The sequence below is a fragment of the Corvus brachyrhynchos genome, unplaced genomic scaffold, assembly GCF_000691975.1.
Source record: "Corvus brachyrhynchos isolate BGI_N302 unplaced genomic scaffold, ASM69197v1 scaffold281, whole genome shotgun sequence".
Taxonomy (NCBI): domain Eukaryota; kingdom Metazoa; phylum Chordata; class Aves; order Passeriformes; family Corvidae; genus Corvus; species Corvus brachyrhynchos.
Window position 1 is genome coordinate 155,508 of NW_008236509.1, and position 22,981 is coordinate 178,488.

At 42.1% G+C, this 22,981-nt stretch overlaps 1 protein-coding gene across 1 annotated transcript in view; it reads right to left on the minus strand.

The window, feature by feature from the left end:
- Positions 1 to 936: 936 nt before the first annotated feature.
- The window catches only part of KNL1 (kinetochore scaffold 1), a 22,687-nt gene continuing 642 nt past the window's right edge, over positions 937 to 22,981 (minus strand). Inside the window, exons 2-27 of the mRNA XM_017726283.1 lie at positions 21,512 to 21,566; positions 20,621 to 20,660; positions 20,329 to 20,388; positions 20,074 to 20,135; positions 19,587 to 19,642; positions 19,201 to 19,240; positions 18,673 to 18,710; positions 18,292 to 18,344; positions 14,379 to 15,335; positions 10,956 to 14,267; positions 10,448 to 10,592; positions 10,269 to 10,336; positions 10,045 to 10,143; positions 8,909 to 9,024; positions 8,593 to 8,683; positions 7,992 to 8,108; positions 7,048 to 7,135; positions 6,515 to 6,583; positions 6,121 to 6,160; positions 5,911 to 6,012; positions 5,326 to 5,426; positions 4,984 to 5,052; positions 4,741 to 4,850; positions 4,100 to 4,218; positions 2,217 to 2,339; positions 937 to 2,110 (exon numbers count right to left, since the gene is read on the minus strand). Of these exons, the coding sequence (XP_017581772.1) occupies positions 2,005 to 2,110; positions 2,217 to 2,339; positions 4,100 to 4,218; positions 4,741 to 4,850; positions 4,984 to 5,052; positions 5,326 to 5,426; positions 5,911 to 6,012; positions 6,121 to 6,160; positions 6,515 to 6,583; positions 7,048 to 7,135; positions 7,992 to 8,108; positions 8,593 to 8,683; positions 8,909 to 9,024; positions 10,045 to 10,143; positions 10,269 to 10,336; positions 10,448 to 10,592; positions 10,956 to 14,267; positions 14,379 to 15,335; positions 18,292 to 18,344; positions 18,673 to 18,710; positions 19,201 to 19,240; positions 19,587 to 19,642; positions 20,074 to 20,135; positions 20,329 to 20,388; positions 20,621 to 20,660; positions 21,512 to 21,566 (6,236 nt within the window). The 3' untranslated portion in view covers positions 937 to 2,004. The remainder of the gene's footprint in view (positions 2,111 to 2,216; positions 2,340 to 4,099; positions 4,219 to 4,740; positions 4,851 to 4,983; positions 5,053 to 5,325; positions 5,427 to 5,910; positions 6,013 to 6,120; positions 6,161 to 6,514; positions 6,584 to 7,047; positions 7,136 to 7,991; positions 8,109 to 8,592; positions 8,684 to 8,908; positions 9,025 to 10,044; positions 10,144 to 10,268; positions 10,337 to 10,447; positions 10,593 to 10,955; positions 14,268 to 14,378; positions 15,336 to 18,291; positions 18,345 to 18,672; positions 18,711 to 19,200; positions 19,241 to 19,586; positions 19,643 to 20,073; positions 20,136 to 20,328; positions 20,389 to 20,620; positions 20,661 to 21,511; positions 21,567 to 22,981) is intronic.

Sequence of the window (22,981 nt, forward strand, 5' to 3'; positions counted from 1 at the left end):
TCTCTCCTTTTCTCCCCCCCCCCCCCCCCCATTTTTTCTTCTCTCTCCCGTTTTCTTTTTGCCCTCTTTTCTCTTTCCCCCCTCTTCTCTTTTCCCCCCACTTTTCCTTCTCTTTCCCCACTCTTTTCCTTTTGCTTCTCTCTCCTTTCCATTATTTTCCCTTGTTTTCCCTCACTTATTTTCTCTTTTTTTTCTTTTCCCCTTTTGAAGCCCAAAACCCTGTTGCCCCCGTAAATCCAGCGGCCCACGCAATTCCTCGGCCAGCACCCAGGAACAAGCAGCTGGAGATCAAGACACATCTGGAGCAGAGGTTTCGATTCCACACAGGAAGCCCCATCCCTTGACTTTGACGGAATCCCTTTGCCTTGAGGCGTTGCTGGGCACAGATTGGAGCCCCTGATTCTTGGCACATGGAAGTGAAGTTTTCCATGATTTTTTACAGTTGGAGAATGGAATAATTTTCCTACTACAAATGTGTGGCTTCACCCGCTACTTTGATTCAATGGTCAGAGCAATATAATAAACTCCGCCAAAAACTCACTTGAGTCTTTATAGTTATTGATGCTTTAGTGTGTAAAATACACTGAAAGAAAACCAGCCCAAAAAAACCAAAAAAAGAGGTGGATAATGCTCCTGGAGAACTGCGGCAGCACTCTCTGCTAGTTACTAATGCATGGAGAATGGGCTGGGGAAATTCAAAATTCCAAGTATAGGACCTAAGCTGAGAATGATTTGGGTGCTATCTTCCAAATTAAAATACAATAAATTCTCGTGAAAAGCCAGGACATAGAAAACTAGCACTAGGAAAGGCAAGGGGAAAAAAAATCATACTGTGAAAAGCCTTCCCAAGTATTTAACATAATTATTCCAATATTTTGAATTGAATTTAGCACTGAATTTTCAGTCACCAGTTTAAATAGAGCAGCCCATAATCCCCCTTTGAAGCAGGAAGAGCGATAAATCCAATCTTTATTGAACTTCCACTTTTCATACAGAAGCAAACTTCGTAAAAAGACAAAATATATAAACACTAAAATACAGGAAAACATTTTTAAATTCAACATATTTTACAGGGTACCAAGATTTGCAGCTGCAGAACTGAGAGCTGAGCCAAAGTTGGTGCTTTGGCTTGGTCAGGGTGAGATCAGTTCCAACAGCAAGACCCACATAATACACAAAATATACACAAAACCAAGCTAGAGCTCACAGACACTCCCAGGTTTTAGGAGTTCAGTCTCCTTGCTAAAATTCCACGGCATTCCAAACTGGGACAGTGTCCCAGCACCCAGAGATAGTGCTGGACTAAGACAATGAGTGTCAGAACTAACTTCAGCCAGAGAATCACAGTGACGGCTTTCAGGCTGTTGCATCCCAGAGCCTGTGGGCAAGCACAGGGATTTTTAGCCTTAATTCCAAAAATATTTCTGACTTTAGTGACCGGGTTAATTTCTACAGGTTAACTGGTTAATTCATCAGATGCAGGGATATAGTGTCTGGCCTGGGAGGGGTCCCAGGCCATGGATAAACACCAGACATGGTGGGATCTGTTAAATTGCATGTGGTAGTGAAATAATGTCAGTGAAAGTAAATTCCAGTTGCAATAATTTAGAGAACACTCATTGCTTCGTCCAAGAGCCCTGTAAATGACCCCAGGACAAAATCAATGGGCTATGGCAGAAGAATTTCCATGCTAAGAATGACTATCCAATCATGACTATCTGGGCCAGGAATGACCACCAGTGACTGAGAGAACACCTTGAACTTACAAAGGACGTAGGAATTTCCTTCTCCTCCTCTTCAGACACCCCTGCTTTTGTAAAACTTGTGGCCTACACCAAGCATTCTACTTGGTGTAAGCCACAAGGATACTAAATAGGCAGGAATACTAGAGCTGAGTGGGTAACAGCATTCCCATTGCAGGGATACACAGCTGGAATTCTCATAAGACTAAATTCACAGACTACCCATTCTGACTGCTTCAGTCCTGCCCGTGGATCCAGTGGATCATCTGGGACCCTGGAGCAGATTCTGATGGATCGAGAAGACAATTCTCTGCAGATAGTGGTGACCAACTGGAACACCGGAGAGAACAGCAGCAATTTCCTTCTCCCTGGGGAAGATAAAATTATCACATGTGTTGGAGAGGATCCCGAGGGTTCAATCCCCCATCCCTAATTCAGAACGGAGTCACATGCAGCGGTGCTTTGTCAGCTCACCCGATATTCCCAATGTGGGTTTGGACACTGAAGGGAAGTGCAGCAGATGGGTAGTCATGAGAGAGAGCCAGAGACAACTCAAACTTTGCAAAAGCCACGGAAGAGGAGAACACAAGCTTCACCCTGTGGAAATAAACACAAAGATCCATGCAAAACAGTCAAATGAGCTGCTTCCACCTTGGAATTAGTGCCAGGAGCAGAAATACATGATGTCACTGATGCAACAAGCGCAGTAACTTTTAAAGAGATCCAGCACAGACCCACAGGAACTTCAGGAATAAGATTAAAAAGATCCTTCACACTTTATCAACACTTTGGAAAGCAAACCCCCAACTTCTCCCACAGAAAAAGTTAATGCACACGTAATTCACAGAACCATCCAGAAATTATGGGAGAATAGAGATTAAAAATATGTTTTCTAGTTACCATAAAACATTCCCAGGTAGTTAAGGTTTCCTAATGTTTTAAGTAGGACTGATTTGCCTCCAGTTCCATGGCACTTTTGGCACTCTTGCAAAGGGAACTACAAAATTAGAATAACCTCTGGAACAGCACCAAGGAGGGCAGAGCAAATTAATAATTGGGCACTTCTTAATTAAAGATATGCATCAATAATGGAAGGATGAGGTGAAATTGTATTTGTCTTGTACCACTGGGACATGCCAAAAAATTGGGAAGTAGCAATGGAAAATGGAAAGTAAATAAAGTAAACTTCAGTTTCAGTGCACCCCTCCTTCCGTGACTGATTCTGCTTGGCTGAGGTGACACTGAACTGTGCCATAAATCAAATCCCTCCTGATGGGAGAGAATTTGCTGAAAGTCCTTGCAAGGAGTTTCAAAGATAAACTGAGACTTTTCCTTGATTTTCAATGCTTCCAGAGAGTTGTTTATTAAGCCTTATCAGAGGAACAGAGCCACTAGTGTGACCCAGGTACAGCATAGAGCACAGAAAGCAGGAGTGAAAGTCTCTCTATCAAGATTTACACAGCCTTTTAAAGATATTTTAACCAATAGTTACTAAAAACATACATTATTTTCACTTTCCTACCAATTATTCAGTAACACGGGCAGGAAGTGTGGAATTCTCTATCCAATCATCCCAAATTACTTTTACTGCAGAACATGGAGTAGTAGAAGAAGGAGAAGAAGGTTTAGAGAACAACAACAATCCTCCATTTTGGTATTTTTTACTCTTGCCTATTTACTACAAAGAGAAGCCCAAAACCTCTAAATTTTTCACCCTGTGACAATCTTACATAGTAGTCTATCACCTAATTCACACCACTGTATTTTCTAGTTCTTGTCTGATTGTTGGTAATTTTTTCCAAGGTTGGAGACTAAAACAGTGTTGTTCAGGGGGGTAAGAACCCTTAAAAACAGGCAGAGAAATATTCTCGGCACTCTGGGTTCCTACACTGAGGCAAACGCAAGATTAAAGGAAACAAAGCCCTAAGCTACAGGTAAACTCTTGGCTCTGTTTCCTTTGCATTGCTACAATTTGGCCTAAATATTTAAGAAAGGCAAGTTGAGCAGGAAAACAGCAAGGAAGGAGAAGTTGTCTAATAGTCATAAAATCGAGGAACCCATGAACAGCTTAATTTCCATGTACTGGGACACTACAGTGCAATTGTATGAAAAGAAATTGTTTTTAAAAATAGCTTTTAAGTAAACCAAAGCTTTTAAGAAAACCAAATTGAAACTACTTCAGTGTTTTGCTTCTGATTATCTAGAAACTCCCTCTTAAGGCGACTGTGCACACCATCTTATAGAATCACAGACCATCCTGAGTCAGAAGGGACCCACAAGGATCATCAAAGTCCAGCTCCTGGCCCTGCACAGGACACCCCAACAATCCCACCACTAAATTATCTAAATTTACTCACTCAGTGTTTTTGACATCTGTCTCCAGGAGATGGAATTTTGCACCCCACCTCTCCAGAAATTCCAACTCCTCTCCCAAGATCTTGCAGCGATTCACCACCAAGGAGATGTCAAAGAGAGCCTGGGGGGGCAATCAGAAAAGCAACATCAGCACTCAAGGGGTGACCACGTGATGCTTGAACACACAGCTCATCCTAGAAAGTACAAAAAATAGAAATGGTTTAACTGCTACCTCAGTTTGGATGGAAAAATGAAATTGTACAAGTATAACAAATGTACATTTTTTGCTTTAAATTTGTCCTTTCAGCTTTGCCAACAGGTCCACAGTCACCCAGGAACACAGAAGTTTGCCTTGGCAATTTAAACCTACATTCTTTAGGAGGCAGAATGGCCTTGAGCTCAATTTTTTTTTTTTCCGGGGGAAAAAAAAGTTTTTTTTAATAAACTCCACCTTTTAGGACTCCTGCCTTCAGAGACAGGTATTTCCCCTGATACCTCAGAATATTCCTGAAGCAGATTTTGGGTTGCATTCCTGAAGCTTTCATTAAGGTACTTTGGTTCTCAGCTCAGCTCTATTTTCTCTGTGGCAGAAAATAATAATTGGGTTTGTTTCAGAGTCTTCAGAGTTTCCCTGGAATGTTACCTGGGGCAAGTAGTGCAGTGTGGGACACTTTTCCTGCCAGCTTCCCCGACTTTCAATAAACTGGAAGAGGAGTCTTTGGACTAAACACGAGGAGGGTGGAGCTTGTTCCTCTGCAACACAAAAGAAAACCAGAAATCTTTGAAAAGCCATTCCATAAAGCATTAGAAGATAAAGCACACATTTCGAGTCTTCCCAACAACAGATTAGCAGGGCTGCTACTTTCACACTACTCAAAAATCTCACCATCCAGGAAGGATTCAAAGTCCAGGCTAATGATGCTTCTGGAAGGACGTGCAGCGAAAAACTCACCATCTGAGAAAGAAAGTTAAAAAACCCCAGTTATTTCCATGCTTAGTTCTGGAGTTACAGCTCTTCATCTTCAGAAACAGCCATGCATTACACACATTTCTGAATTTTCATATGAAAAACATATTCAAAGCTACCTCTCTCAGCTTACACACTGTAGTATATTTTCTATTTACTATTTCCCTTCAGCAAATCTTTAAAAATATGGATATTTTAATAGTTTCTATTCTCTAACATTTCAAATTCATAAAACACAAATCTACCCATTTTGTGACTCACCTGCTGGGGGTCCAAACACAACTGTGAGTGTCACAGAATCATAAAGAAAATTAAAGACAGCTTGCTGCTCACTCCATTCCATCAACTCCCACTCAGTGAAGCTGAAACAGGGAAAAAAAAACCCACCATCACCCCAAGTTTCAACCAACCAACCAATCAATTCAAAACAACTTTGTGAGGGACAAACATGAGAGTATTAAATGCACTTGCAGCTCTTACCACATCATACACCAATGAAATTTTCCAATGCCAAACAGAGGCTTATATTCTAACAGAATATAAGAATCTGTTGGGAATGCAAGCATATTACTATAAATTTTATATAAATGTCAATTTTGGGGTTGAAGAAGAGTTGGATGTAGAAACCCTGAACACAGAGTACCACTGCAAAGCTGCTAATGGAATAACTGCCTCACACATGGAAGTTCTCCAAGGCTTTATTGCCTACCTTAGGCTGCAAGGAGATGGGCATCCCAAGATCTCCCACATCAAATAACAAGGAAAACCAAACCCAAACACATTCATGTACATATGAGGCCCCAGAAATAGCTACTAAAAATTAAAACCTGGAGGTGTTTTCCTTACTCATATTTCTTCAGGATTTCCAGGCAGACCCTTTCAGTCTTCTTGAGCTCCTCCATCTCAGCCAAATCACGCTCATCCTCAGCATCCATCTCTGACAGTTCTCTGCAAGGATAAACCAATCCCATGGGATGTGGTACAGTGGTTAAAAACAGACCAACCCTCTAAAAACGGAGAGTGCACCTGATTCTTAAATCCTCTTTGACATCTTACCTCAGAAGTTCCTCTTCTTGGGCTGTGATGCTTTGCAATTCTAAAGCAAAGAGAAAAAAGGAAAGAAAAGGAAAAGAATGAGAGAAAAGAGTAGCCCTAATTTGGAAGCCCTAATTTGCTGTGCGCTCACTGTTCCTACCGAGTTAAAGGTTATAATTATTGGACAATTAAAGTACTGAATATGACAGCCAGCACACACTCTTCAGGTAGCAAGTTCTAAATTCCCTTTTTCCAGGGAAAACCAGTCCTTTTCATTCTTTAACCCCTATGTAATTAGCTATGTGCAATGCAGGAAAGAGCAGCAGTGTCTAAATCCCTCAGGGTGGGGGTTGAGTATCACCCCCTCCACGTTCTAAAACACCAGACAAAAACTGCATTCAGCTGGTTCCATTACCTTTCTGTACATTCTGCCCTCCTGCCATTCCAGCACTGCAGGTGGCTTCCTCTTCATCCCAAAAAGAATCTGTGGGAAAGATTCAATACTTAGAGTTAATTTTGTTGGTTTGTTCTTCATCCCAAAAAGAATCTGTGGGAAAGAAGTGTCAGGTCTGTGCAGAACTCCCAGATTCAATACTTAGAGTTAATTTTGTTGGTTTGTGGGCTCTAGAAATCTCAACACTTCGAAGTTAACTAAAAAAAATATACAAAAATATGGAAAAGTATCTACCAAAAACCTCAAAAAGTGATATGAACTTGCAAAACTCGTTTTATTGCACTGCTTTAGAGCTGCTACTGTGCAATTTGATTTCTGCTTAAGGCATTGGAGATAAAGAATTGAAACTACAGAGCATCATTACATAGTAATGCCAAGTTCTGACTGCAGCTTGTATCAAACAACCACACAGAATCCTGAACTGACCTTTTAAACAGCAGCTCTGCAGAAAAAAGAGAAAGCAGCATATTGGTCACCTGTTTGGAAACACACACCTGATTCCAGAGCAACCACGGAGTTCTCTACCTCCTTTGTCTGGTCATCCACCTTTTCTATTCTTAACTGGAGCTTTCTGTATTGTTCCTAAGATGGGAAAATTGTAATTGAGTCAGTGATATTATTTTAAAACCTGAATTTTCTTCTGGGATCACCACGGGGCTCTTTGCTTGCTAATTAATTAAAGCAGCTAGTGAAATCTGTCATTAGAGGGAAGAGGCAACTGACAAACAGTGGGGCAGTAGCCCATAATAAGAAATTACTAAATGCTCACTGAATCTCCCTAGTGAGGGATAAGACATGGAAATAAATAAATCCCCTAGAGCTTTTATAAATACACATCTTTGATCCCTGTCAATGCATTACTTGTGCACTTCCTTGTCACTTATCAGAGAACCCCTGAATGGTTTGGGTTGAAAAGGACTTCAAAGATCATCCAATTCCAATGCCCTGCCACGAGCAGGGACATCTTCCACTATCCCAGCTTGCTCCAAGCCCCATCCAACCTGGCCTTGGACACTTCCAGGGATCCAGGGGCAGCCACAGCTTCTCTGGGCAACCTGTGCCAGGGCCTCAGCACCTCTCAGGGAAGAATTTCTTCCTAAATACTTGCTAATACTACTTACCTACTTACTAACACTGGCATTGCTGCAGTATACAGAGCTAATTTTTGATGGTGTTTCCTTTAATACTCCCATTTTTCACTTTTAATCACCAAAACTCTTAGGCAGATGGTTCCTACAGTGTGACTGCAAGAAAGTCACTATCAGTCACTGTCCCAGTGTTGTATTTGCATACAAATAAAAGGGAAATGTATTTATAAGAAAGAAACTTCCATGAGAGTACACACTTAAAATCATTAAGCTCCTACACATTTAAAGACAAGAAATGTGGTAGAAGTGACTTTTTAAAGGCAAATGCCTGCAGCCCTGTGGCTCCTTACCTCAGCACTCTGCAGCAGTTTCCTGTACAATGTCTCCTTCTCATTATGAGACAAGATTTTAGCCTCCTTGGTGAAACAGGATTTCATCTTGTTCAGTTCTGCGCCAAACTTACTCAGCTGTGATGAATGGGAAATACAGAAGAGAAAGTGAATGGAAATATAATCCTTCCTGACTCTAGCTCACCACCCAACCTCAGTGATATCCTATGCCAAACTAATGATGAATTATGAAAAATACGGTGTCTCCAATCAATTTTGACTCTTTATTTTCAAGGAGTAGATCTTTATTCTTGACATTCAAAAAGCAGAAACCAAAATCTCTTGATCCACCTTCTCAATTCTTGTGGGATGCTTTTATTAATTTTCTGGGTTTTATATGCAGTAACTGTGGGTCATTTCTTTCCCCTTTAATATATTTCAAAGGACATATTTCCTTGCATTCTCCTGACATGCTGGAAGTTCTCAGCAGTTTACCACTGAGAAAATATTTTGCCTTGTTTCACCTGCTGTTATTTTGTGACTATTCTGGTTCTTATTTGATGTGTATTAAATAAATTATCCTCACTTCTTCATTACATATATTATCTCCATACAGCATTACCTCTTCATCAGTGCAGGTTCTCATTACTTCCCACAAACTCCTGATCACGTTCACCAGGGGCTGATCAAGGACACTCACATGTGGTTTTAACCTGAAATATGGAGAAAAAAAAGTTGAAAGTCTTGTTACAATTGCATTGACCACATAAAGCAGCACGTTGATATTTGTACAATTCATTTCTAAATCTGTAATAAACTACTAACTATATTTTTACTTTTCCTATATGTAATGTATTAACTTTCTTCAGGCCATTTCCATGCACCCAGAGCTGAAAAAATGAATTACTGATAAACTGTGTGACTGGAAAACCACTCACTCCACTGTTTTCCGAGACAGGTCCTGGCAATCCTCCTCATAAATCCGCAGCTTGGGCCGGTGAACATACTGGCTGTAGATGAGATCTTCTGCAGTAGGAGGTGCACTGACTGCACACTGGGAAAAAAACACAGGGAAAAGTAGGAAGAAAAAGGAAAAAAAAAAATCCATATTTTTCAGAAATAGTAACTTCCAATCAATTCAATTCTGCTTTCACGCCTTGTGTTTCCTCACGCCGGAGCACAGACTTCCTTTTGGGATATGTGCCTCATCATTAGGGCTCAAAAAAATGAAATTAAGTATTACTGAAAGAGGTTCACTCCCTTTTAGATGAAGACTTGAAAACATGTATGTGTTATGCAGGTAACAAGAGTGCTCCCCAATAAAACAATGCTTAATTCAAAGTTATCCTTAATTCAGAATCAAGCTCCCAAGTCTTAGGGAAGCCTTATGGAGCTTCATTCCTCAAATAAATATGAGGGGAGGTATTTCAGAAAGCTTCCTGTATAGTAAAGCTCGTAAATAACTGACATCAGTTACTTCCACTCCTTCAGAGAGAGTTTTCAGGGGCTTTTGTGGGGGTGGTGGCAGTTTTTTACCAGTCACTAGTGCATAGTAGCAGCATCACTAAGCCTGATGACTATTTAGAGACAACTCAGTATGAATAAATTTGTAAAGTAAACTGCAGCTAAGCTGGGAGAGCATTTCAAATAAAAATGGAAGGGATTTAGAAGTCAGACTTCTGTTCTTTAATTCTTCCCCTTCCTTCAGGTGAGGAAATAAAGAGCAGCAATGTCATGGTGAAGCATTTCCAAAGGAGAGACTAGAACAGGCAGGAGGAGTGCAGAGTAGCTGCAGGCAGTAGTGGCTGATGGACACAGCAAGAAGATAAAGTGGAAAGATCAGACTGAGCTTCTAATTCTTACTTCCGAATTGATTGTCCTTAAAACAAGTTAAAAAAGCAAGAATTAGCATATTTATCCAAGAACAGTAACCCTGAAATCCTGAATATATGGTATTTGGTGAGGAGATAGAAATCTGTTCCAGTTTTCATTTAAAGATGTTTGAGTTGCTAAAGATTAAAACCCAAAACAACAAAGGAGTATTATTTAAGGTCAGTTATATTGTTCCACTCACACTGGCTGGAAGCTGGCTGCGCCGGGGCTTCTGAATCACAACATGGACTTGAAGAAGGGTAAAAAACTCCCCAACCGTGATAGCACCACTCTGAAATTTCTGTACATTTGAGGAAAAACATACAGGTAAGTCCATTTTTCAAGACCAAATGCTCAGTGGTGTATGCACACAGGATTTTTTTCCTGTTAGGACAAGAAGTTGCTGTCGTCCAGCTGTGTCCATACCTCCCATAAATTTTCTTCACAAATGCTGTCTGTGAGAAGCTGGGACTCCACCTGACTGCTGCGCTGGACTGGGAAAACAAAATAGAAAGTGTGTGGGGGGGGATGTTGGTGGAGTTAATAACAATCTTACAGGGCAAAGAACACAAGGTTTGGGACTCTTATCACAAATGGTCTCTTACGTGTTAACTCTGTGTCAGCCTTCACAGAATCCAGGGAGCTGCTGGTGCTGGCGTGAGGACACGCGGGGCTTTTAGCTGAGAGATTTGGAGGTTCTCCACCTTCCTCAACTTCTGCTTGGTCCTGAGGGACAACATCAAAAGTCACCTAATATGAACAAAATTTTAAAAAATAAATCAATACAGTTATATGAAACAACCTAACTGGATCAGTGGTTTATTGTAGCTGTTCCTTGAAAGGATTAAAGGGATACTATGCAGAGAAGTTTAAAATTGGCAAATCCCTCATTCTGCCTGTTTTGCCTGGTACAGGAATGTTGCACACATCAACCTGATTCTTGTAACTTGGCAAAACAATGAAAACCACAGGGAATGACACAGGAGAGTGACAGCAAACTGGTGGTTATGAAAAACAAGAAAACCTACTAACAGATCCACTTACCCCCAAAAAACCCAAAACTTAAGCCCGGGTAGTCCTCCCTGTATCCTTACAGTGAGGGACCAGGCTCACCTCCAACTCTTGAGAGGCCCCAGCATCCACATGTTCATCCCTCTTGGCCTTCTTGGGGCTTTGAAGATCCTCCTCAGTTGGTCCCAAAGCTCTTTTTGTGTTGCAAGTTTTTGTCTCTTCAGATGGACCCTTTTCAGAGTGGGGGATTTGTTTTTTATTTTTATTATCCCAAGCATTTTCCATGAGTTCAGAGCTGACAGATTCATTGGAATCCATTTCCTCCAGGCACACAGGGAGAAATTCTTCTGCTATGAACTGAAAAGGGCTGAAGTTCTGCCTGCTGGACTTGTTACCTGGGGTTTCACTGCTGTTTGCTGGAACTGGGGCTTCTGCTCTGTCTGATTTTGTATTTATGTCTTCTGCACTGGAAACACGATTTCTCTTGTTTGGTAATTTAGGCTGGAATATACCCAGAGGGATACTTATTCCTGGATATTCATCCTTAGGCACTATTTCTATGGGATCAGCTCCAGATTCCAGACCTGTGTTCTCCTGTTTTTTGGTATCAAAGAAGTTATTTGCTTCACTGACAGTGTTTTCTGCCAACCTCACAGTATCCTCTGGCTGAGCTGAGGAACTGGGCAACTGGTCAGAAGAAACAGTTTTGGAAACGGAAAGAGATTTCCTTCTCAGATCTTTCAGTTTTGAACAAATATCTAAAATACCTGAAACTGCTGGTGGAAGAGTGGGATAAGCCTGATCCCTTGGACTATCACTGACCAAAGGTTGCCTAGTTTGTTCAGAGGTTATTTGAAAGTCTTTTGGAGGCACTTCCTCTTCAGCTGACAGCTCCTCATTTTTCTTGGATTCCTTGTTAGCAGCTGGAACAGGGTTTGCTCCAGCCAAGCCCAAATCTGAATCTCCACACTGAGATGAATCCTGTTCCACTAGCTGGTTTCTCTGAGTACTAGGGGTATATGGATGACCCTTCCAAGGATCTGATCCCTGCATGGGAAAGGTAACACAGGATCCCAAACTGCCACTTTCTTCCCTGTGATCCACAGGGCCCTTACTTGGGAACTTGAAAGATATTCTCTTTGATTGCAGTTTTTCTGGTGATGTGAGATCCTGCTCCCTGCTTACAGAGACAGAATAATCCATGGGAAGGCCATGATCCCGGGGTGCCCCCACATCCACAGTACTTTCTTGAAGGGAGACAGAATAAACTGAATGTGGTGTTGTGCCACTGGGGACCTGGGTAGCTCCTTTCTCACTAGGAAATGCCGAGGCTGGTAAAGCAGAAGAGGGAATGCTGGGCTTATCCTCAAGTTTTGTGGCATATTGTGAGGAGTCCATGTCACCTCTGCAGGGCACCAACCCACTGTGCATGTGCTGTGGTGGCTGCTGGGTGTTTGTGTGGGGCACCTGCTGGGCCTCAAATCCACAGATGTTCTTACTGACAGCAACAGTGTGGGATGCAGTGATGTCCATGTCCTCCTGGTCGTGGGCAAACACAATGGTTTTGTCAGCGGGAATGGCTGGGATGGGCTGTCTGTGCTGTGCCGTGTGAATTGTGGTGATCTCCACATCCTGAGCCAGAGCAAAACTGATGGTGCTGCCACCTGCAGCAGCCTCCTGCCCACCCCGCTCCGCCGGCGTTGTTGCTGTGGCCCCTTTTTCTAAGAACATTGTTTCATTTCCATCTTGACCAAAGCATCCAGGTGCTGCTTTGTTTTGTGACAGAACAATGTTGATGCTGTAATCTGGAACCATCACCACACACCTGCCAGTCATGTCCATGTTTTCACCATGGGGAAACACAACAGACTTTTCTCCTAACAAAGACAACTGGGAACTTCCCTTGGATGCCTCAGATGTCCTGGTCCACACTGGCTCTTCTGCACCCCTCCGGAGCAGCACATGAACTGAGGGAGGAGTTTTTAAATCCTCTCTTGAAGAAACTGTTTTACCCATGGAAAAATGTCTGTCAGAGTCTCCTCGGGTTGGCAATACTTTGCTTACTGCCCTCACAGGCTGGGGTTTCTCTTGCCTCTCTGAGTTTTGGCTGTCTGCATTTATTCCTATTACTGTCCCAAACTGTTCATTTCCTCTCATTCCAGAGGGAGCAGGATTGTTACTGAAAGTAAATGAACCACTTGGAGCCAAAGCAGTAACAATTTGCTTACTGGTGTTCATTTTCAAGTCCCCACATTCCATTGCTGGAGTTTGACTCATGATATCCACACCACGGTGACTGGAAAATGGGAAGGGCTGGTTTTGCAGATGCTTGGATGCATTGTTCTGATTATAATCCATGAATTCTTGTTCACCGTTACTAGGAGCAATCTCAAAGGCAGCAGGATGAGCTTTGGTTATGTCCATGCTTTGATCACCCAAAAACACGCCTGTTGCATCATTTGTGCACAAATCTGAGACGCTTGGAAGGTCTTCTTCCAGAGGCTGTGATACCACAACTTCTCGGCTTTGCAAAGACAGGGATGCACTGGTGTTAGTGACGACATTCTCATGGACTCCTCTGTTTTGCTCTTGTAACAAACACATGCTCTTGGCACAGGAACTCAGACCACTTGCCTGGAAGTTAGTTTTTCCAAGTTTCTTATCAACCACTATTGTCCGAAGATCTTGAGCATTCCTTTCCATAGCCTGGCTCCATTTATTATTCCCATCAATACTCCTCACTTCAACATTTTCCTTGTCCATATCTACAGAATACACAAATATGTCACCCTCAGTGACATTTTTGCTCTGGTTCTTTCTTGGAATGATTTTACAGGGCATTTGTTTCGGTTCTGCTGTTATCCCACTGCTTTGACCATCAAAGACAACAGTGTGGCATCTTGTTATTTCCATTTCTTCCGTCTCAGTTACATTGGAAGGTGTGGATCTGTTAGCCAGGAAATGAGGTTTGCAGGTGACAGAGGTGAACACTGCAGTGGGATGTTCATTATCAACATTCTTTCCACCATCCTTAACACAAGTTTTAACCAAGTCCATGTCTTCTCCTGCGATTATTACTGTCTTCTCACCTGAAAAAACAAGCTGGGGGTTTGCAGAGGGATCAAACCCGCTCTTCAAAACACCGCAAGCCACCAAATGCGTATATGGGCCAAACCCAGTGCTAGCTGCAGCAGGACCACGAGCTTGGGACATGTTTTCCATGTGTCCACATGAGGCTGAAGGCAGTTGAAGTGCACTGGTTTTATAGGGCCCAGCAGCAGGATTATCTCTAGGTGCCAGACCCCTTGGGATGTCCCCACGCGCCGGTGATCTGTTCCCCGTGAGCGGAGGGTTGGTACTGACTGGCTTTTCACAGGTTTTATGGCATGAACTGTCCTTTTCTGTGGTGCTGGCCTTACAGATGATGTCGCTCCCTGTGAGCGGAGGGTTGGTACTCACTGGCTTTTCACAGGTTTTATGGCATTTTTTGGCATTTTTTATGGCATCCTTTTCTGTGGTGCTGGCCTTACAGATGATGTCTCTGTAATTCCCAGTCATTCCCATGTCATCACACGCAGAAAACACAACAGTTTTGTGCCCTCGGATGTCGGTCTCAGACGAAACAGATCCCTGGATGGTAGACACTGCCCTGGCCTCCTGTTTCCCAACTCGCAGCACTGGGGGGTCTCCTCTGTCTTCAGCATTTGCTGTTCTTCTGTCTGCACAAAAATGAACATTGAAGTCCTGATTAGATGCTCTCCTTAACACAGAATTATCCAACTCTGTGGGTGGGAAATCCTTTTGGAAGTCGAGACTTTGGTTCCCGACCGTGGAGAGGGCGAAGGACACTTTGGCAGTGTGACTGGTTGTCACGTCCATGCCCTTGTCTGCAAACACCTCGGTGACATCCGCACACTCCCACTGCTCTGGTGGAGCCTCACCAATGCCAGGGAATGGAATTCTAACATCAGCTGCCTCACATTTTGTCATCTCCATCCCACCTTCTCGGCCTCGAAACACTTTTGTCACATTGCAGGTGTCCAGCGGCTCATGGGAATAGTCAAACTCCCCGGACAGTCGTGCCATGTTTCCTGAGCCTTGGGAAGGGACACAGCAAACATTCTCCTTGTCAGGTGCCTCAGCAGGATTGTTTGACTTCAGTCTCAGCAGAAATTCATTGAAATCTATTTTTTTCACAGTAGTGGCCTCTTCCTTCTGTTCCAAAGATGGGCCCAGATGGTTTGTGGGGTCAGAGAGCAAACTCAATTCCTTGCTGCTTTCTGCCTTCCCCTGGCTGGAGTTTAACTTGGCCAGGAAGGAGGTGAGGTCTATTTTCTCGGTTCTGTCAGGCTGGGGGGCTCTGAGGTTCCGTGAGATCATGGCTGTGTGACTGGCTGTCATCTCCATCTCGTTCTCCTCTGAGAAGGGGAGGGTGGTGTCCTGCCTGTCCGTCCTTGGAGCAGTGTGGTCCATGTCATGCCACTGAAAAGCAACAAAAAAGGAGAATTCAGCAACTGACACTTAAAACAAATGACCAATGCTTTGTTCTATTCGAAACAGAAGTCAACTAATGTTGACTAATGTAAAGTCCTAAGGTTTTAGCTCTATGAATTTTTTTTAAAAAAACCCAACCTGTTGATTTCAGGCCTCCCTGATAAGCAGTAACATATTTAAGGACACGACAATGACTGAATTATTCAAATGTATAGTATTTAAATGGCTTTTAATGAAACAACCTGTCTCATCTCACACTTCCCATCTAGCCACATCTTAGCAAGCACAGACCAGTTACTGAGACTTCTGGATCAGTATTTTCTATTTCTCTACAACATGATTTCCACCTTCTATTTCGACCACAAATTGGGGGTGATCCCCTCACACGTGGAAAACTTATAAAAGTTTGTAATCAGTGATGGCCACTTTACATGCTGGAAGATCAAGAGAAGTGGCCAAAGGATGGATACAGTATATCCATCATATTACAGTATAATATCATATTGCAGTTAATGTTGTTTTGCAGAAGGGAAAGTAAGTGGGATGAAGCTCCTTATACACTTGAAAAGGAAAAGAAAGGCAAAGGGTTGAAAGAGGTGTTGTTTTGTGTGGCAGCACAGGACAGAGGGGCTTAAAGCGCAGGCGAGAAGAAGAGGAGGATGATTTAGAGCTGATGGTTGCTCTGTGGCAAAGAATAAGGGGAGGGTGAATGATGAATCCCTGGGGAATAGGGATAGACACACAAGGAAGTCTTGGGAAAGTGAACTGCAACAGAAAGAACATTTTAGGGGATTGGAGGATTTTGGTCCGATTGCAGGCTGCACTAAAAGGCAGCAAGGAGATGTTGGGGGAGATGCCAGGGAAGTTCTGATGGCTCCCCTCCAGCAGGTGGTTGGGAATTATGGTCCAGTAACCCTGTTTTTAATAGTGGATTTGATGTCATGGAGAAAGGTGGCAGGAGTTTATAAGGAAGACCTGGACAGAGTTGCTGAAGTATTTGAAACCATAATTAGGACTCAGGACCCCCCTCACACAGAAACAATTGGTTAATTATTATAATAATTGGTGACTAAAGAAGTACTTTAGTAATTTGCATTAATTAGTGGCTGAAGTATATCTGGCCAATTGTACTGTGATATTTAGTGGCTGAAATGGATTTAGCAGTTTGTGCTGTGATAGTTGGTAGCTGAAGTGTATTTAGCAATTTGTAAAGGAAGGGGACATTGGAAAAGGGAGTGTCCCCAGGTCAGGGGAAACCAAAGAACCTAAACCAGGCTCTTCAAGCCATCAGGCTCAAGACCTCAAATGAAAATGAAAAACCCCCCTGAAGGAACCAGGGGTATCATCCTCACCTGAGCCCTGGTTGCATTATTACTGGGAATGAAAAGGTAAATTTTTTAATTGATACAGGAACAACTTATTCAGCACTGAATACACGAAAAGGAAAACTTAGCTCAGAACCTGTAAGCATTGCGGGTGCGACAGGGAGGAACGAGAAGAGGCCCTTTTTTACAACTATTACTATTTAAATTAATAAACCAATTTGTATATATGCCTGAATGCCCAATCCCCTTGCTGGGGAGAGATTTATTGGGAGAATTGGATGTTCAAATAACTTTACAGGATGGGGAAATACAAATTCAAACACCAGAATCACAAGCCTTTAAAGCAAAGATTTTTATGCTACAGGAATCAGAATAGTTGGAAGAAATCTTAGAGGAGGCAGAGAATGCTGTAACCCTGTAACCCTCAGGGCAACTGAGACACCTGGATGATCAGAGATTGCCAAACCAGTGAGGATTACTCTCAAACCTGAAACCAGACTGGTAAAGCAAACCCAATATCCTATGAAGCATTAAAATTAACTCTTGTAAGTTTTAAAAGATACATTGTTACCAACAAATCATTGGGACTAGACTGGCCTGTATATCCTTTCCAACCAAGAAATACAGTGTGCATCAGAACCCAATCCAGGAGAAGTGGAAGGGACCATATCAAATCTCCCTGGTGACCTATACTGCACTCAAAGTGGAAGGACTTGAACCCTGAGTTCATCACATGAGGGCCAAACCAGCAACCACACGTGAAACACAGCACAGACAAGACTCTGACCCACACCGTGGAGTTTTCATGTATATATGCAAATCCTATTGTTTTAGGATAGGATATGATCTTCTAGGGAAATACCATTTATTAGATCTAGATGAAAATGATAAATAATTACATGTTCATAGTAATAATAGAAACTACATTAATTTCTGGGAAGGAAAATGTAGTCTTAAAGTTAGTGCAAGATTTTGACAAATTACAGAATGTAACTTCCATAATGTGTGGGACCTTACAAAACAGATTAGCTTTAGACCTATTACATAAACATGGTTTATGTGGTTATTTGAATTTAAACAACAATCCTAGTTGTGTGCACATTCCAAACGTGACTGCTAAATTAGATTATCAGATGAGATAAGAATTGGTTGCTGCATCTAGCATAGAATTAAGGGCAGAATTAGGAAGTAACTAGTTCAATGAAATATTTAAAGAATTTGGATTCTCTCTGACTGGTTAGCTGGCCTCACCTTTGCAAAGTATAACTGTGATCATATTAATAATCGTGATTATTATACTTGCCTTAAAAACTTATATGATATTAGTAAAGAAAGTGGGGCTCATGAAGGCTTGCAAAGAAGAGAAGAATGGAGGAACTAGTTCATTACTGAGAAGTTACAGAGGAATTTCAGAAGCAAGAGTTATTTATGTTGCAGTCTAATGCCTATCAGATTAGGAAACACTTCAAAACAGATACTCACTTTCAGAAGAATTTTATGTGAATACAAAGGCTTATTTTTTAGGCACTTAACATTTTTAATCTTTACTACACAAATTCTTGTGATCTATTTTGGACACTGGTATTTTTAGCACCAAAAAACTAAAAGCCTTCACATACCTCAGTCTGCTGCCCCAAGGCCTGGATGGGGGCATGAAGCAAAGTGTTCATCCCTGTGGAAAGAAAGGGAATACTCCAGTTTTTGTGCTATTTGCTTATTTTTTTGTCCACAGAGCTGAAGATCAATGCACTGAATAAATAAATACAACTAAATCCAAATACATCCTGAAAAATATTTTCATTACTCCCTTCAGCACCTCGAAGAGCCACCCAGACTTCCATAACAGGATCCTTGTAAACAACTTCATGGGACAAAGCCCATCCAGAGAGAGCTCTCCCAAGGCAGGGAGATTGCTCCAGGCATGTTAAAATTACTCAAACACAATCAGCAGCTTTAAATAAACAGAGTAGTTTTGTTATTAAATCTGTTTCCAGACTCACCAGTGATCTCACACGGAACAGCCCCAGGGTCTTCATTCCTACAAAATGTGGGTTTGAGAAACAGTTTGTTGAAGGGTTTCAAAGAGAAGCCTTGATCAATAAACTGAAGAGGCAGAGAATTTTGTTGTGCAGAATTCTGTGGCAGAACTCATGTGGGTCTGGGCAGCAGACACCAGATGCTGCTTATTTGTCTTCAATATATTCTAACTTGAGTCACAATCTTATTTTTCCCATGAAATTAACTGTTCTGCCACAAACCACTGTTTAACATACAGGGGCATTATAATTCTTCAATGACAAGAAAAGATTAATTCCTTATTTTTCATAGAATCTATGGTTCAATGAAATTCCCTTCTCACATATAAAGTCTGTTATTTTACCACCAAGTCATTTTAATTTTACAGATCCCATCATTGTGTTTTATCTACAAGAACTTTGAGGCCAGACTAATGCTTTATCTTTTTCTGAGAAAAAAGGTTGGTAATAAACATTGAATAATAACAAATATCTATCAGACATGATACTTACTGATTAGTCAAGGTATCATCCTTCTCATCTGCTGAACACCCTAAAAATAAGAAAATGACAAAATTACAGTGTGAGAAGCATAATCACGTTTGTACTTGATTATCTTAAAGGTTTTGCCCAACCCACACGATTCTGATTCAATAAAACATTGAGACAAGAGTGAACTGCCCAGAAAAGAATGTTCTGAAGTTCTCACTCTTGATGTGTCTTCTCACAGCAAAAACTCTGTGGCTAAGGGGTTTTCAGCCAGCCCAGGATAAAGAGCTGACCATGTTGTTCCTTCCCCAACCAGAAAACTTCTGATTTCTTAAATTCAAGCTAAAATCTTGTTGCTAATAGTCTGGGGAATCTGGGAACCCTGTCAGGAAAAGAAAAAGGAGTTCTACCTGTATTTTCTGTCTCTGACATGCTGTTCTTAAGATCTCGCTGGAAGACTCTGCAGCTAAGAACAAAAACACCAGTTTTTGAAAACACAAAACCATCTCTAAAAGCAAATAAAAAAAAAAAAATCAGGACTAATTTCAATCTTTTCTGCATGTCCTGAAACGAGATAACAAAAGCCAGAAGTGTTCTGGACCCAACTGTATTTTTCAGGGAGAGGATGCCATTACGACACTTAAGATGTATGAATGGAAATTGAATGGAAAACAAAAATTCCCAACTGTATTAATTTCACTGAACTGTGCTTTTCTTCAGCTGGGAAGAGAAAATGAACAATGGCTCTCAGGGTTCAACCCAACTCGATATAACAATCTTGCTGCTGCTTGCAGTCACTTGTGATTACCCAGTGAGGACAGTTTTAGGGGGAGGGATTATTCCCTGCATTTTATGGCTAAGGAAGGGACGTAGGTGTGCACCCTTCAGCTCCCTCACTTGATGGTGTTGGCGAAGCTGACCCTGCGCGAGCTCCTCCTGCGTCTCTCTACGTGGATGTCCTGCCAATAAAGAACACAACAGGTTGCTACCCACGACAGGCACAGGTCTCCAAGAAACACAAAACCAAACAAAAGTGGTGTTTCAATATTATTATCAAAAATGCTGCACTAAAACCACCTGCCTTATTCCAGTGACACAGTTTAATCAGCAAAGCACTGGGGAGCATTGGAAGGAAGGGGTTGGGAGACCTACCTGGGTCATTTCATTCCCATTTCCCAGATCATCCAGAGGATTTCGTGGAGCCTTTAAAATCTGAAAGAAAACACAACAGCTGAGATATCAGCTGCAGCTCCAAGAGCTGGTTTCTTGGCTGGAGAGAGTTTCTAAGAGCCAGCAGCGCCCTAGTCAATCCTCTCAGTCTAACAGGCTCTTTTAGAATGCTTTTCTGCAATTCCCAAGAGAAAGCAAGTTCCTCTTTGAGCTTCCCATGGCTTCTTTTGCCCCTCACACGGTTTTATTTCGAGGAATGCTGTAAGTTACTCACGGAGGACAGGCGCTTCCCTCTGATGTGCTCTGTGTTATCACTGCAGGGGAAAAAGAGAAACAGGAATTGATGCCTGAAGTCTTTAGCTTTCAGGTAATCTTCATGTATTTGCAGCTTTGTAGACTGTTAAGTGCCTCGGTGTAACTTCTAGTACTTTGCCACCTTTCTTCCCACAGTGAACAGGTGCTTATTGACACATTCCTAAAATTTTGTTATGTCTTGCCTGTTACTTCTCCAAGGACATTTTATTTGGCACCACGTAACCACAGGCATAAAAAAGGTAGGGTAGGAGGGCAGAACCCAGGGTGGGACATTACCTAACCAACCACTCCTCTAGCTGGACAATATTGGCCAGATACTCTAATTGCCCGATTTTATCAATTGTAAGGATCTAATCTGGGGCACTATTTTTCGCCATATTGGGTACCTGAAGGCTTTCAAGTGAAGGTTTGCTTTTATATTATCATTATATTGTCTGGAAAAATTTGTGTTCTATTTCCAGGCGTCAGTATGAGGGCACAAAATTGCACCAAGGTGTGTTTCCTGAACGGTTCTGCCATGGTTTTGAGGTTAATAAATTGATTTCTCTGCTATTTTTACAAGTGTGGAATTAAATAAACAAGTACTTGTAACAGATTGATCATTTCAGCACTGGTTCCCAGAATAAGCTTTGGAAAACTCAGCAGATTGCCCCCCCAATCCATGGTCAGTTCATCTCCTGACACTCCATCACTATGAAATCCCCTCACCAAACACCAAAGGAACTCCCAGGTCTTCTTCACAATGGAAAACACACTTCATTCAAGGGATGTTGAAGTGCACTAAGAAAAGTTTTGCCTCTAAAGGGCAATATTTATACCACAGTAAAATTTTCAGAGGGTTCCAACTCACCTTTCCATGTTAGAGTCTGTGTAAATCTTGTCCATTGCTGAAGGATGCACTTTTCCTATAGAATACAGCACCAAAATTCAAAACCATTAATGAACCTCAGTAGGAAAACTGCATAAACCCACACCTGGCTATTAGCTTTTGATGCTGTGTTTTTTGCTATCCATCCTTCTCTAGTCACAGAAATGCTCTGAAGTACACAGGCCTCTCAAGTCCATGTTCTCCTGTTATATTCACATTAGACATGTATTTCCTATTGTATATTGGAAAACAGCTGTGCTAACAGTTTAAGTATTACTGGTTAATTGACCTTTTATTTAAAGTTAAGATTCTGGTAAATGCTGGGAGATAAATGAGATCAAACCTTATCCAAGACAATGTTAGCTCTGACACATACAAGACATTTTCCCTCTCAACTGAATTTCAGCTTGTGCCTGCTGTTTCTTGTCCCTTCTCTAGATACAGCCAGAAGAGCTTGGCTCAATTTTCTTAAAACCCTCCTGAAAGGAGTAAGAGGAATGTGTTTTTACAAACTGTGAGTCTGCCTAAGCCAGGGACTGACAGGTGAGTTAAGCAACAGGAGAATGTTACTTATTGACACAAACTGATGCTTATCCAAGGCCCTGCTAAATTCCTGGACTTAGAGAACTAAGATACAAAGAAAAAGAGGGGACAGGGCCGTGCACATTAGAAGAGGGTCTCTATTAGGAGATTTGCAAAGTCTGTACCTCTCAAGTACCTCAGCCAACGGGGAGAGGGAAATTAGGATAAAAAGGAGGCTGCGTTCTCCAGCAATTTGAGAGACCCCATGGCCTCTCCCTTAATTCATGACTAAAGCTGCAGGACCCCTCTGTCTCCTTTTTGGACACAAACTCTGGCGTTGTGAATTAATTTTCCTAACAGAGGGAACAACTTCTTCCCAATACCCCATCTAAACCCACTTTCAGTCAGACTGAACACACAAAGAAGGGAGAGACAGGGAAGATCGCTGGGGGAGATAAGCCTGGGGCTATAAAAGCCTTAACCACTCTGCTATTGGGGATATTAAATTGGGAAATTCACTTCCCAACCACCTTCCTCAACTGTTCTTTAATCCTGCTTGAAATTCCTCTACAATCCTTGAGGGACGAGCGGCGAGCTGAGTCGCTGTGCTAATGAAGACCCCCGCCTTTTTACACGAGAATCATTCCATAACCCTTCAAACCATTCCTGCCGCCCATCCCGCCCCTCCTCGACCTTTTCCCCATTAGGATGAGCCCATATAGTCTCTTTTTCCGTCTCTTTTTGTCCCCGCGCCCTCGCTTTGCCGCCCACACAGCCCAGGCGCCAATCACTTATCAATCACCAACCCCACATTAATCTCCTCTATCGTTAATTACACCACATTAACACGTTCACCAGACGTTAATTACCTCGGATCGATCCGCGCCGCCCTTATCGGGGGCTTCCCCACACGCTCCCCGCCCACCCCCG